We start from the raw sequence: 14,581 nt of genomic DNA, 5'->3' as shown, positions 1-14,581 counted from the left end.
TACGACATTGACATTCATTCGGTGTTATTTTTCAGCACGAGTAAACAATAAAGTGTAAATTTGAACCCATTGCGCTGAAAAGTTACAAAATCCAAACATAAATCTTAAAGAGAAAAAAAAAAACAAACAAAAAAGGCTACCTTGCAAGCGGCGAGAGACTACGTGCTAAACTGACAGAACAATACTTCAAATGTGACTCATCTCCAATATAGAATATTAAACAGCAATTGGAGAAACAAACGATCGTACATGAACATGATTCTTACGAATATTTATATTTTTAGAATCTACGTAAAAACAATAACATATAGAGCATAAATATGTTGTTTGGTAGAATTCTTTTTTTCGCTTCATTAGAAATCCTATCAGCTTTGTGAAGATTTATCCATTAACTTTTGAAATTCAGTTTATGACGTTTTTGCGGTTTTCTGGTTTTAATTGTTGCGAACGGAACAAATGGGGCTTATATAAAACATCAACAACCGCAAAACAAGTAATTACTATTCATTAAGATGATTTTTGCTATTGTTTCTTGGTGGGAATACAGTTTTGGCCAAGTTGATTAAAACATCAAATTTCTAAACATTTCTTGCTGATTCATGGTGTGGGTTTTTTCTTTGGAATTTGTGAAATTTTAGTTGGCCAAGATTTTGAAATAATTTCAAAGCTACACTGGCTTCAAAACCAAATTAAACATTAGCAAGCTATGTAGTATGTATTTCCATATCGACTAAAAACCACAGCATGAATTTGCAATTTTTATAGATACATATTTGGCAACAATTTTTACAAACACGAAAGCTATTCGAAAATCTATGTATGTAGATGTGGTACCACCACCAGTACCACTAGGCCAAGGTGTTGGTGGGTTTGATCGGCTAGTTTGTCTCGATTGACTACTAAAAATACAAGGGTCTGGGTAGGGCATATTCTAATACACTTATCATGTACATAGTATTTGTAAGAAACCCTTTTCTTGGTAGAGATTAGTAAACTGGCTTGTTTTGTTTGCAGGGTTCTCTAAGCAAATGCTTATAAAATATAGTATATATAAAATATATAAAGTCATCCATTAATGTTACTAGCATGTGGGGAATGTAATCCATACGTGTGAAAACCTCAGAATTTTGAGGAAAAGGAAAAATTGGTACAATAGAGTTTTGGTATTGCTTCAAAAATTTAGACTGAACAGTGTGTCTATGGCAAATGCAAAGAATAACGTTCAAGTCCAAGTTCTCTATATTTTGGACAGCAATCCGAAGATTCCAGTACCATGGTGTTGTATTCCTTTGTAAGACCGAATCCTAAAGTAATCTCTATTCAATACAAATACTAGTGTAGTGACATTATTATCGTCCGATTCCGTTGCTTTTAGTTGGTCAAACTGTAAGGTGCACTGACTTTGCTGTGTAATCATTTTCTGATTGATTTCATTTTCAAATTGAAATACATGTATTTTGTTTTTTTTTTTTTAACGCACACGCAACACGCAAAGTTATAGGTTTTGTCCTTATATGTATGTATTTGTCTCCAAAATACTCCATAAATTTTCTATAGGATTATAACTCGGGGATCGGGGAGGTGTTTGAATTACTTTTGGACAGTTATATGCCATCCATTCTCGAACAATGTGTGATTTGTGCTGGGGGTCATTATCTTGATAAAATTGCATTGTTGTCCCCAATCCCATTTTTTCAGCGCTATATTTCAAATTATCCGTCAGAATGTTTAAATAACATACTTATGTAACATTAATTCCGAAAAAGTTATCCATTAATGTTACTAGCATGTGGGGAATATGTCATACATACAACGTGTAAAAACCTCAGAATTTTGAGGAAAAGGAATAATTGGAACAATAGAGTTTTGGTATTGCTTCATAAACTGAAGACTGAACAGTGTGTCTATCGCAAATGCAAAGAATAACGTTCAAACTCAAGGGCTCTATATTTTTGGAAAACAATCCGATGTAAAGACGCCAGTACCACCATGGTATTGTATTCCTTTGTAAGAACGAATCCTACAAGTATCTCCATTCACTACACACGACTATTATTTGCAGCCCTAATGCTAGTGTAGTGACATTATTATCGTCCGATTCCGCTGCTTTTAGTTGGTCGAACTGTAAGGCGCACTGACCGTTTTCATCAGCTTTCAGCAACGCCAGGACTTCATCGCCACCACCATCTTCCTTATCGACAAAAAATGATGATTTTTTTGTAATAGTCGATCAAGTTTTCACACCGCCCGTAGTCCAGACAAAAAAGCGAAATAATGGGTACTTTACACGATATGTATTTTGCATATGAGTTGTCACTTCTCCCATACAAAATGTATATGCAAAGTGACAACTCATATGTAAAAAACATATCGTGTAAAGTACCCATAAAGTGGGTAATAGTGGTAAAGAAAATAAGAAAAGACGAAAACAATATCCGGATCATTTGATGGAAGCAGCAGATTTGTGCCTTCAGAAAAAATTCGTTCAGTGCGTGGTAAAGTTAAAGAAGCCAGGGAACGACGATTTATTAATATGCCTCCTTCATCGTCAGTGTCAGGTTACATGCCTGATGATAATGACTAATTTATATTCTATATTTGTTGGCCCACAATGTGTGTGGTGGTTGTGTCTGCATTTGGATGCATGTAGAAAAAATTTGTTTGACTAAAAATTGTTCTTCTTAACTAGAAATATTCGGTTTAGTACTTACTTTAATTTACTTACTACACATGTTACAATAGCCTTGTTCTTTTACTTTTTTAATGGTAAGAGTGGTAAAAGAGAAAAGTGTCAAAATTGCTCAAAATTGCTCTCTCATGAACATTTTTACCAGAAAAGTAAAGGAACGGAAAAATGGTAGATCTGGCAGCAATGTCAAAAAGAAACATAAAAAAATCAATTTCGCTCTCTCTCCACTCTCACTCTCTTAAAAATTGCTTCCAGTTTTGCCACTTTTCGGGGTTAAGGAACGCTTTGCAGGTTAAAAATGGTAACAAATGGTTAAAATGGTAACCTCAGGTAAGTAAAGGAACACAGCTAATTTTTACTAACCCAAGGATTACATAATAATACCATGGTAGAACAAATACAAGGTAAAGTTAATACTACAACAAATACAACTCGAACAACAACCACAAAGGAATTTGTTTTTGTTTGGAACGTTAGTGTCAAATATAAATGTAAATAAAATAAGGAAATGTCTATAAATTATTGGAATTAAAAAAACTAATAATTTTTCACATTTGATTAAATATTTTGAAAAACATAAATGAAAACTCGTTAGATTTTCAGTTTGAATGTTTCTATATCATTCCACTAAATGCACAATATCACGCAGGAAGTAGAATTCTTGCAAAAATGTTTGGGGTCGCTCGTAATTCATTGAAAAAAGAGAAGCTGTTTCAATCTTTTGTTTTTGAAAACAAGAAGCACATGTTTATTAGGGCTTTATTATTTTCAAGTTTAACAAAATACCACACATATTGACAAATATTGTACCGCCTCTATAAGTGGTGTTTTAGTGTGCGACATGTCGTTCGGACCTGGAGGAGGTTACATGTCAATGATATGAAGGAGTCTTTATGGGAAATTGTTTTTATTTCAGATGAATAATTTTTTTCTTCAAAAAATATATGTCCCTAATATACATCGAACATAGAAATAAATATATAAAATGTCGTATGGAATTTGACACTAACACTACAGCCCAGTTCAGTCAGCTGGGTATTGCTGCTACCTTTTCTTGTTCTACCATGTAATAATACCTACCTTTTTGTTGATTTGATGAATTGAATGAAATAAATAAAATCATTATATTAAGGCCCCACTCATTTATCAGTCTGTGCCGTCAGTCCGATGAACTAGAGCTGGCAAACCATCGATGGAAGTATCGATATTATCGATACTTCATCTTTTACGCCAATATCGATGAATAGTTTTTTATATCGATATTATCGAAAATATTGAAATTACTAATTCTCTGTTCCAGAACCTGCAAGAAGCTACTATTTTTTACTACGATACCATTTTTTCCTTTATGTTATCGGAAAAATAGTAAAAATTAGTAGATTCTTGCAGTTCTGGAACAGACCATAAATAACAGCCGTAAATAGTACAGTTACACTAGAGTTTTTTGCCGGGTTAACCCACTTCGAAAGGATTTATTTGACGTTTGCGCTATGGAGTTGAAATCCAAACCCACTGGGTTAACCCGATTAAGTGCAATACCCCGGATTAACCGGGGTTAATAGACCCACTGGATTTCAAATGTCAATTACATAGCGGAAACGTCAAATAAATTCTCATAACCAGGCAAAAAGCTCTAATGAAAACCGTTTCACAACGATATTAAGGACATATGAAATGTAAACAAAACACGTTTGTCGACCACTTTGGATTCTGAATAAATAGGGGTGGCAAATCCACGATAGTATCGATTTTATCGATATTTTGAAACGGAAATATCGAATGGGGCCGATATCGATAGTTTGCCAGCTCTACGATGAACCCTTTCTCTATGTGTTACTGACAAGTGTGCAGCACGAACCATCAGCCAAGTCTAAAAATCTTGAATTTCTCCTCCAAAAATGAATGAATTCTACGTTTTTTGTATTCCAACACCAACATTATTTTCTGTTTTTCAAAATTATTGACAATTTAAAAATAAACACAATTCACCCAGACTGATGGGGGTTCTTTTTGAAATCAAAACTATTTTGATTTTCATCAGTCTTGGAAAACTCACACATACATTCTCAAAGTTTCAAAAATTTACACATACTATCGTAAATGCTGGCAGTCAGACTGACTAATGAGTGGGGGCCTTTATAACTAACGTGTTTTAAAGGAAAGGAAAAAAAATTTCATTAATATACTCTTAGCAATCGCTGTTTTAATGAAAGAAAATGACGTTGATAATTTTGACTGTGACTCACTGTATATTGGATTTGTGTCTTAAGTCCCAATTTACATTAGGCGAGTTTACTTGCGGCAATTGTCAGTTTGTGGGTGAGAGAGGGTATTGAGAGGCAAAGGGTTACCATATACCTCAACTCTCTCTCCATCAAACTGACAATTGCCGCAAGTAAACTCGCCTAATGTAAATTGGGACTAACTATTAAAAGGTCTGTACGATAACTTCGCAAGTAAAAAGTACTTGCAAGTTCTCAGTAACTTCTCTCCACTAATTTTACTCTCTCGACGCTAAACATTTGCAGAATGTTATCGAACAACAATTTGCAAAATCTTGCAAGAAGTCAGCTGATTTGACAAACAAGAAGTTTGGCGGATATGATTTAATTTAACAATCGAAGGTTGTTTACGAAAATTATTATCCATTTAGCCATCATAAATTAACGGTTGGCCGTCTGCATAGTGTTCCTCCTACTCCATGGATGCGCCACTTTTTGCTTACTCTTATGTTACACGCTGAAACTTTCATACGAAACTTTCCCATTATTTTGGCGTTCTTAGGTCGAGTTCCCCATTGCAGTAATTTCATAAAATTACTTTCGTATGGAACTCGATCTATGAACGGCAAAATAATGGGAAAGTTTCGTATGAAAGTTTTAGCGTGTAACATAAGAGTTACTAATAAACAACAATCTACAAAATGAGTTATTCTACAAAATAAGTAGTTTTCCAAAGTTTATTTAGTTATCTCTTCTCTTTTTTATCTTGTAATTATTTTAATAACCAAATGTTTATGTTTTTGCCAAGAATTGCAAAGTCCGCCACAAAGCATTCGAATTTAAATCAGCTGATCAAACTTGTCCACATTTGTACAACCTTTTGGGTTATCGCGCAGACCTAAAAATGGCAAAAGTCGTAAAACGTGTGTACCCCACTTTTGCTAGATCGAATTATCGATTAATCAAAAGTCGACTCGATTTGCCTTTCCCTACCCATCCATTCATGTCTCAATCTATAAATCCATCACGAGTTATCATTTAGGGCGTAGTTATTTATTGAATTGAGTGTTGTCATTAATTTTTTTTGTTGTTTTTTTGTTTTGTGTGCATTGTTTTAATTGTAAAATACATTTACGGATTTATTAAATTATTAACAATTCGATATATTACACAATATCAAAAAGCCCCCACAATGAAGAAATTGTTGTGCATTGTTTTGTTTATGCTCAGCCTATGGATGAGAGAAGGTATGAATGGAATGGAGATGTGATGTTTACATTTATTTGGAACAAGTGTCGTTTAGGGGCACCTCTCGGATCGGGCTGAAATTTTTACAGTAGATAGCCCTAGGCATCCTGAATACAACGATATATAATTTTCCGGGGGGAAGTCCATACTTCCCGAGATATGGGTCTTGACTTTTTTACTTTTATCACCATTATTTTTAAAACCTATGCAATATGGGACTCGTTTTAAAGCTCACGAAGAGTACTTTCCAATGCCGCCTTTTCTTTCTCCTATGGACCGGGCCAAAAGTGGGCTACGCGATCAAAACTCTCTTTTAAATTGAAAGTGTTCTTAAGTAGCCGGCCTTCGGCCGGGGATTTAAGCCTTTCTCCTATGGACAGGGTCAAAAGTGTGCTACGCGATCAACTCTCTTTTAAATTGAAAGTGTTCTTAAGTAGCGGGCCTTCGGCCGGGGATTTAAGACTTTCTCCTATGGACAGGGTCAAAAGTGGGCTACGCGATCAAAACTCTCTTTTAAATTGAAAGTGTTCTTAAGTAGCCGGCCTTCGGCCGGGGGTTTAAGACTTTCTCCTATGGACAGGGTCAAAAGTGGGCTACGCGATCAAAACTCTCTTTTAAATTGAAAGTGTTCTTAAGTAGCCGGCCTTCGGCCGGGGATTTAAGCCTTTCTCCTATGGACAGGGTCAAAAGTGTGCTACGCGATCAACTCTCTTTTAAATTGAAAGTGTTCTTAAGTAGCGGGCCTTCGGCCGGGGATTTAAGACTTTCTCCTATGGACAGGGTCAAAAGTGGGCTACGCGATCAAAACTCTCTTTTAAATTGAAAGTGTTCTTAAGTAGCCGGCCTTCGGCCGGGGGTTTAAGACTTTCTCCTATGGACAGGGTCAAAAGTGGGCTACGCGATCAAAACTCTCTTTTAAATTGAAAGTGTTCTTAAGTAGCCGGCCTTCGGCCGAGGATTTAAGACTTTCTCCTATGGACAGGGTCAAAAGTGGGCTACGCGATCAAAACTCTCTTTTAAATTGAAAGTGTTCTTAAGTAGCCGGCCTTCGGCCGGGGATTTAAGACTTTCTCCTATGGACAGGGTCAAAAGTGGGCTACGCGATCAAAACTCTCTTTTAAATTGAAAGTGTTCTTAAGTAGCCGGCCTTCGGCCGGGGATTTAAGACTTTCTCCTATGGACAGGGTCAAAAGTGGGCTACGCGATCAAAACTCTCTTTAAAACTGAAAGTGTTCTTAAGTAGCCGGCCTTCGGCCGGGGATTTAAGACTTTCTCCTATGGACAGGGTCAAAAGTGGGCTACGCGATCAAAACTCTCTTTTAAATTGAAAGTGTTCTTAAGTAGCCGGCCTTCGGCCGGGGATTTAAGACTTTCTCCTATGGACAGGGTCAAAACGCGATCAAAACTCTCTTTTAAATTGAAAGTGTTCTTAAGTAGCCGGCCTTCGGCCGGGGATTTAAAACTTTCTCCTATGGACAGGGTCAAAAGTGGGCTACGCGATCAAAACTCTCTTTAAAACTGAAAGTGTTCTTAAGTAGCCGGCCTTCGGCCGGGGATTTAAAACTTTCTCCTAAGGACAGGGTCAAAAGTGGGCTACGCGATCAAAACGCGTGCATAAAAGTACTCTCCATAAGCTTTAAAACGATGCCCATATTGCCCAAGTTAGAATTGTAAAATGTCAAGACCCATATCTCGGGAAGTATGGACTTCCCCCCGGAAAATTATATATCGTTGTATTCAGGATGCCAAGGGCTATCTACTGTAAAAACTTCAGCCCGATCCGAGAGGTGCCCCTAAACGACATTTAAGCCCAAAGCCTCAATGGCCAATTAAACGTATCTCAAGACAAAAAAAAAACCTGAGTTATAAAATAATAAATTCAATTTAATTTACTTAAATACATTAATATATAACAAATAATTATTATTTAAATGCAGATATATTTCTTCGGCTCCCCAGCCATAAAAACAGTTAAAGAAGAAAAAAAAAAACAATAAAAAAGTCCAAAGAGTAGTAACACAACATGTGCTGATTATTCAAAGAGTGACTTATTATACATGACTTTAAATATATATGGATTGTTGTTCACGTAGCCTTTGCATGTATCTAAGGATTTTCAAACGAAAAGAGTTATTGGTGTGAGAAAAAATACGTAGTTCTATTGGTAAAAAATTCCAAAACCGAGCGACTCTGACTAAGAAAGACTTAGAATACACATCTTTCCAAATCAAAGGAATAAAAAATTTTAAAATGTTCTTGTGTTGTAGGCTTGGCAATTTGGTGCTACCGTTGTACATCCGCGACCCCAGGTTGTGGAGAGACTTTCAATTGGCGTGGTATTGGATTTCTGGGTGAACAGTGTCCCGAAAGCAATGATATTTGTGTGAAGATAACAGAGAGAAGAGGAGGTAAGAAAAACACAAGACAATTGCCATGAAACAAAGTGAATAATGTGTCTGCTTTCTAGCCCAAGAAACAATTATACGCGACTGCCTGAGTGCCCTGAGTTTCCGCACTGACATACCCGCTGATAAATATGAAGGTTGCTATCCAGCAGCCAAAGATGTACGCTTGGCCCACTATGTCAATCACACCATCAAGGAACATGATGTTAAACGTGACTACTTCACAGATGTTAAGTATTGTTTCTGCTTTTTGGATCATCGTTGTAATGGGGCTGAAAAATCCCAAGCTGTGCTTGGTTTCGGTTTGTTAAGTGCAATATTTACATTGGTGGCTATACGAATGTTTTGGTTTTAAGTAATAGGGGGAAGAATATTAGACTGCCACAACATTCCCAAAACTATGAGGTAGTAAGCAGTAAGACCAAAATGTGCCTTTAGTTCAACTCGAATAACAATTTAAAAGTATATGTAGAGAAATTATATTGCTGTGGATGTTGGTGTAAGTTTTAAAGTTTGTTTTTAATAAGGTACTATGAAAAAATAGTATCTATATATTTGAACAACAAGGATCTTTGACAGACAACTTAAACGATTTATTCTCTGTATATTATATTTATATTAAATTTAATTTAAATGAACATCCACTGGACCACGTTATTACCACAACAGAAATATTGTCCCATTAGGAAAGGCGTCCTTCATATTTTCTTTTTTGTCAAGGGTCCCCTGCTTTCATAAAACTTTCAGACCAATCGTGAATGTAATCTCCGTGTGAGTTTTGTCTTTCACGGGGAGTGGTATTCATGATCGTACTATTTAATCCAACGTCTACATCAATTGTATAAGTCCATATCTCTTAGCTTTAGTGAAACAATATCCGTCCAGATACAAATTACATATATCAAGATTTACAATTTTGAATCTCTTAACTAAAACTAACATTCCGTATTTTAAAAAATATACAACAATCATATTTATAGTTTTTTATATTTACATAAATATTTTTATTAAAAAACAGAAAAAATAATCAGAAAAATTGTTGTTGTTGTTTCGTTAAACATATTCATCGCTTTGCATTTCTGTTGAAAGAGGGGAATTTTTCTGGGCTCTGAAATCATATAATGCCATGTCAGGATTGCGATCGACAAACTCTTTATACACCGTGGCCAGACGGATACATTCATCTACAGACAACTGAAAGGGTCTTAGGGTATCTTCAACATCTGCCCTTTGGAAAAGTTCATAGCAAATATCATCACGATCTTGTGGGGGAAATAAGGTACCATATCCCCGACGACAGTACTTTTGACGCATGTTAAAAATGTGACGGACCACTTTCTCTACCAGACCAAAGGGCAAATCTGTTTTTGGTTGCTTTAGGGGTATCAATTTTACCACTCCCACATCTACATCAGGTTTGGGAACAAAAGCCTTGCCGGGTATGATAAATTTCATAACAGGTTGGGTCCATATTTGAGACATAACCGAAAGACGACATCTCTGTTTATCCCCTAAATTAGCGCAAATACGTTCGGCCACCTCCTTCTGAAATGTCAGCGTCATACAGGTATCATTGCGTCTAAAAGCTCCTCTTCTCAGAGATAAATCCTCAAACCAATTGATAATTAATCTTGTCGATATGGCAAATGGTAAGTTACCAATTAAATGTAAACGTTGCGCGGTATCGGGTATATGATGCTCCATATTGAAACGTAAAATATCATCTATGTGTATATCTACTTGAAGAGCCAAGGGTTTGGCACATTCTTTCAACAACTCCAATGAGGGTAGAAAACGTTGATCTTTTTCCACCAAAATCAGGCGTTGAGGTGAACGTCTCAATATGGAACGGGTTATGGCTCCTGGGCCTGGCCCAACTTCCAAAACAATATCGCGATTATCAATACGACCAGCGGATTTAACAATTTTGTCGGTGATACGTTCATCCATCAAAAAGTTTTGGGATAACTGTTTTAAGGCCTGCAACTGATATAATTTGACCAAATCTCTTACCGTGGGCAAGGGTGGTAAGCGCATGCCGGATTTTAAAACTCTCACAGCTGCCTCGGACATGTTGATTGATCTATCTCAAAAAGAAAACTAAAAATAATAAAAATAATTTATCATTCAAAACATCAACAAACTAACCTCACTTTTTGTTTTCCTCTGACTCCAAAACTCGCACACAATTAAAAATTGTCCTCTTCTTCCAAACATGTAAAGGTTATACAACAATTTCCAATAATTAACACAACAAGGATGCAATAACTAAATTTAAATGTCTTATAAAACTAAACTGGGAATTTTACTCTTCTTAATTTCTGTTGACTTTTTTGGGCTCCTCGAAATCATCCAAGAACTTCTCTTGTTTGACAGACCAAATGGAATAGGCATAAATGCCCACAACGGAGAATATCAATGAGCCGGCTGTAAGCAAATTATTACGTCTAACACGTTTCAACTTCTGAACTCTTTCCAAGTTTTGTTGTTCAATCAATTTCATAAATTCAAGCTGTGCTTTATCGATTTTTCCTTCAGCGTACTTAATACTGGGAGCCTTTTCACTAGGATTAGACATTATTTCGCAACTTTTTAGTTTTTTGCAACTTAGTGAGTTTAGTACGTACTTTATGCAATAAAAACAAAAAAATTCAGGGGTTTATAGATTGAAAAAGTATACCTCTCCAGGGCTTTAAAGCTGGAAAAACGAACCTTTTAAGGGTTCTACATGTCTTCGTGTACTGGTGTGAAAACTCAGGTAATCGAACAATAGCTCCCTAATTTTAGCTCTGTTCCAGGACTAAAAAGTTTTTACAATTTTTACCACTTTTAGTCCCAATTTACATTGGGCGAGTTTACTTGCGGCAATTGTCATTTTGTAGGAGAGAGATGTGAGGCATATGGTAACCCTTTGCCTCTCAGCACCCTCTCTCACCTACAAACTGACAATTGCCGCAAGTAAACTCGCCTAATGTAAATTGGGACTTACACATTTTGCGTTCCCGTACACAAAATTTCTATGAAAATCGTCTTTTACGAGTTTTACAACTTTATAAAGTACGGGAACAGGCCATTTATTGATTATTTACACCTTGGGTTTGCGTGTTGCGAGTGCGTTCGGAAAGGAAATTTCTTTCCGACATTCGTTCCGAAATAGTAACGAAATCGGTACAAAATCTGAACTATTTCCTCTCCGAAAAATCGTTTAGAAATAGGAACGAAATCGACCGAGACGTGTCGGACATCAGACATTTGAGACATTTCATCCCAGCAAAATGTTCGATGCCAAAGATGACATTCAATCATGGGTGCAAGTGATCTGGCATGTCATCTTTTTAGCATCTTCATCGATGAATTTTGTATGAGCGTGAACCCCAAAAGATGACGTTCTTTTTTGGATCCCAAGCATGTCATTTTAACAAATGCATTGACATGTCATTTTCGCCAATGCTTTGACATGTCATTTTCACCAATGCTCGACATGTCATTTTCACCAATGCTTTTACATGTCATTTTCACCAATGCTTTTACATGTCATTTCAAGCAATGCTTTGACATGTCATTTTAACCAACGCATTGACATGTCATTTTCACCCATGCTTTGGCATGTCATTTCAACCAATGCTTTGACATGTCATTTTAACCAATGCTTTTACATGTAATTTTCACCCATGCTTTGATATGTTATTTTCACCAATGCTTGGCATGTCATTTTCATCAAGGCCTTTACATGTCATTGTCACCAATGCTTTGACATGTAATTTTAACCAACGCATTGACATGTCATTTTCGCCCATGCTTTGGCATGTCATTTCAACCAATGCTTTGACATGTCATTTTAACCAATGCTTTGACATGTAATTTTCACCCATGCTTTGACATGTCATTTTCATCAAAGTTTTCAGATGTCATTTTTACTAATTCTTTGACATGTCACTTTATCCAACCCTTTGGAATGACATTTTCATGTATTGTTTGGAAAATAGAAAGAACTGTATCGAAATAAGATTTTCATGACAAAAAATATTTATTAATTCAATGGAATTCATAAAATAACTATAACTTAACTATCAATGTACGAATACATCGAATACATACATAAATTTTAAATATATATAAAACAGAAAGATCATATGATATCAATGATATTTTAATTTCACAGTATATGTTATCAGATCAAAATTAAGTTTTCGATACGAAAACGTTTTAAATATCATTTATAATATCATTAATAATAACATTAAAACATATTAACTTATGAATTTAATAAACGACGTTATGAGATGTTATGAGATGAAAATTAAGTTTTCGATACGAAAACGTTTTAAATATCATTTATAATATCATTAATAAAAACATTAAAACATATTAACTTATGAATTTAATAAACGACGGTATTGGCTTTCAAAAAAGTCTTCATCCTGATTTTCGACATCACCTGGCAATTCCTTTTTAGGTTCGTTTTCAGGCCTTTTGGACTTACATTTATCCTTCGAAATTTTATTTTTTGCCAGTTTCAGCCCATATCTAAGTTGCTCTTTGAAGGATTTGTCGGTATTTCCCTCGACATATGTACCAGCTTATATGAAAAAAATGTTAATTGTTACTTTCAACGAATGACTTAAAATACAAAAAGATATTTACCAAAAAAAATTGTCAAAATTTTTGGGAAATTTAAAAGCCGCATTTTATTGTGTGTACCATCGATATTTAATTTGTTTAGTACTTCTGGGGCAACTAAATCAGTAATAGATTTTCTAATACCCCTGCTTCCGCATATTGCTCTTACTGACGAAATCTGAAATACATAAATAAATATTATATTATATGCGACATATCTTAAATTATTGCGTAAACAAAAACTTACATATTCTTTTTCATTCCCTTCATCTATGTTGTTTTCGAGTGCAGTAAATTCTTCTACTGATTTAATAGGAAATGTTTTTGAAAATTTTGGTGAAGAATTTTTTAAATTATTTTTAATGGCTGTTGTGTTTTCAGCCAAAACATCTAAAACTACTGAAGTCTGATCTTTTACGTCTGAAATTAAAGAAAAAGAAAAAAATCATTAGTTGATATTGAACTTCAATGATTTTATAAATAGATATATTGAAAGTTCGAAAAAACGGTTATATTTATTTAAAGAAATTGAGAATAGACATTTTCTTATGCTATAAACAAGTGTAGCAATTAACAATTTTGTGACAATGACATGTAAAGAAAAATTTGAAATTAATGGGTCTATAGAATTATTCCAATTGTAATTCGAATTATTCCATTTCAATTTTTAAATTATTCCTTTTGAATTTCGAATTATTCCATTTGAAGTTCAAATTATTCTATTTGTAATTCGAATCACTCTATTTGTAATTCGAATTGTTCCATTTGTAATTCAAATTATTCCTTTTAAAATTCGAATTATTCCATTGAAATTCGAATTATACCATTGAAATTAAAAGTATAATACAGTTGAACCTCGATTATCCGGGAACCTCCATTATCCGTGATAAAAAAGAAATGTTGGACTTTGGCCATTCCCTCTATTTTTCGTTGTAAATTTCATTACCCGGGAGTAAAAACGCACTTTCCAATTAATTTGATTAATCAAACAAAACTGTAAAGTTTCGTATTACACAATATTTGAATCACGAATAATCAAGGTCCGACTGTAATTCGAATTACAATTGGAAGAATTTTAATTTCAAATGAAATAATTCGAATTACAAATAAAATAATTCGAACAACAAGTGGAATAATTCGAATTACAATTGAAATGTTTCGAATTACAAATCGAATTCTCGAATTACAAGTAAAATGATTCCAATTACATCTGAAAAAGGTGCAGCACAATACCACCTACAGGTAATGCATTGAGTGTCAATTGGTTACTTCCTATAACATCCCTATGTTAAAGTTTACAGTTGATTGCACTCTGATTAAAATTATTCGTCAAAAAAAATATTTCCCATAAGTAATCCTCTATGTCATTGACATGTAACCTCCTCCAAGTCCGAACG

General features: G+C 34.9%; 3 protein-coding genes and 1 long non-coding RNA gene across 5 annotated transcripts; 1 reads left to right on the top strand and 3 right to left on the bottom strand.

The window, feature by feature from the left end:
• The first annotated feature begins 5,921 nt into the window (after window positions 1–5,921).
• crim (QVR superfamily protein crim) lies at window positions 5,922–9,600 on the top strand. The gene is made up of 3 exons (XM_073987160.1): window positions 5,922–6,158; window positions 8,427–8,567; window positions 8,627–9,600. The coding sequence occupies exons 1-3, from the start codon at window positions 6,104–6,106 to the stop codon at window positions 8,917–8,919; spliced, it is 489 nt and encodes a 162-aa protein (XP_073843261.1). The 5' UTR covers window positions 5,922–6,103; the 3' UTR covers window positions 8,920–9,600.
• On the bottom strand, window positions 9,538–10,858 carry mtTFB1 (mitochondrial transcription factor B1). 2 transcript variants are annotated; one of them, XM_073987159.1, is made up of 2 exons: window positions 10,718–10,858; window positions 9,538–10,651 (listed from the first exon to the last, which is right to left on the bottom strand). In XM_073987159.1, the coding sequence occupies exons 1-2, from the start codon at window positions 10,779–10,781 to the stop codon at window positions 9,618–9,620; spliced, it is 1,098 nt and encodes a 365-aa protein (XP_073843260.1). In that variant the 5' UTR covers window positions 10,782–10,858; the 3' UTR covers window positions 9,538–9,617. The 2 variants fall into 2 exon arrangements, with proteins under 2 accessions (XP_073843260.1, XP_073843259.1); XM_073987158.1 differs by lacking the exon at window positions 10,718–10,858 and having other exon boundaries at window positions 9,538–10,637.
• Ccdc56 (Coiled-coil domain containing 56) lies at window positions 9,538–11,142 on the bottom strand. Its single transcript, XM_073987161.1, has 2 exons — window positions 10,713–11,142; window positions 9,538–10,647 (listed from the first exon to the last, which is right to left on the bottom strand). The coding sequence occupies exon 1, from the start codon at window positions 11,140–11,142 to the stop codon at window positions 10,879–10,881; it is 264 nt and encodes an 87-aa protein (XP_073843262.1). The 3' UTR covers window positions 9,538–10,647; window positions 10,713–10,878.
• Window positions 11,143–12,960: 1,818 nt separating this feature from the next.
• On the bottom strand, window positions 12,961–13,574 carry LOC141400825 (uncharacterized). The gene is made up of 3 exons (XR_012412203.1): window positions 13,432–13,574; window positions 13,209–13,362; window positions 12,961–13,143 (listed from the first exon to the last, which is right to left on the bottom strand). It is a non-coding gene; the product is annotated as an uncharacterized lncRNA (long non-coding RNA).
• Window positions 13,575–14,581: the final 1,007 nt, after the last annotated feature.

The sequence above is a fragment of the Musca autumnalis genome, unplaced genomic scaffold (assembly GCF_047663935.1).
Source record: "Musca autumnalis isolate F117 unplaced genomic scaffold, ASM4766393v1 scaffold_4, whole genome shotgun sequence".
Classification (NCBI taxonomy): Eukaryota; Metazoa; Arthropoda; class Insecta; order Diptera; family Muscidae; genus Musca; species Musca autumnalis.
The sequence above is the reverse complement of the archived record's forward strand: the minus strand, read 5'-3'. Positions and strand labels throughout refer to the sequence as shown.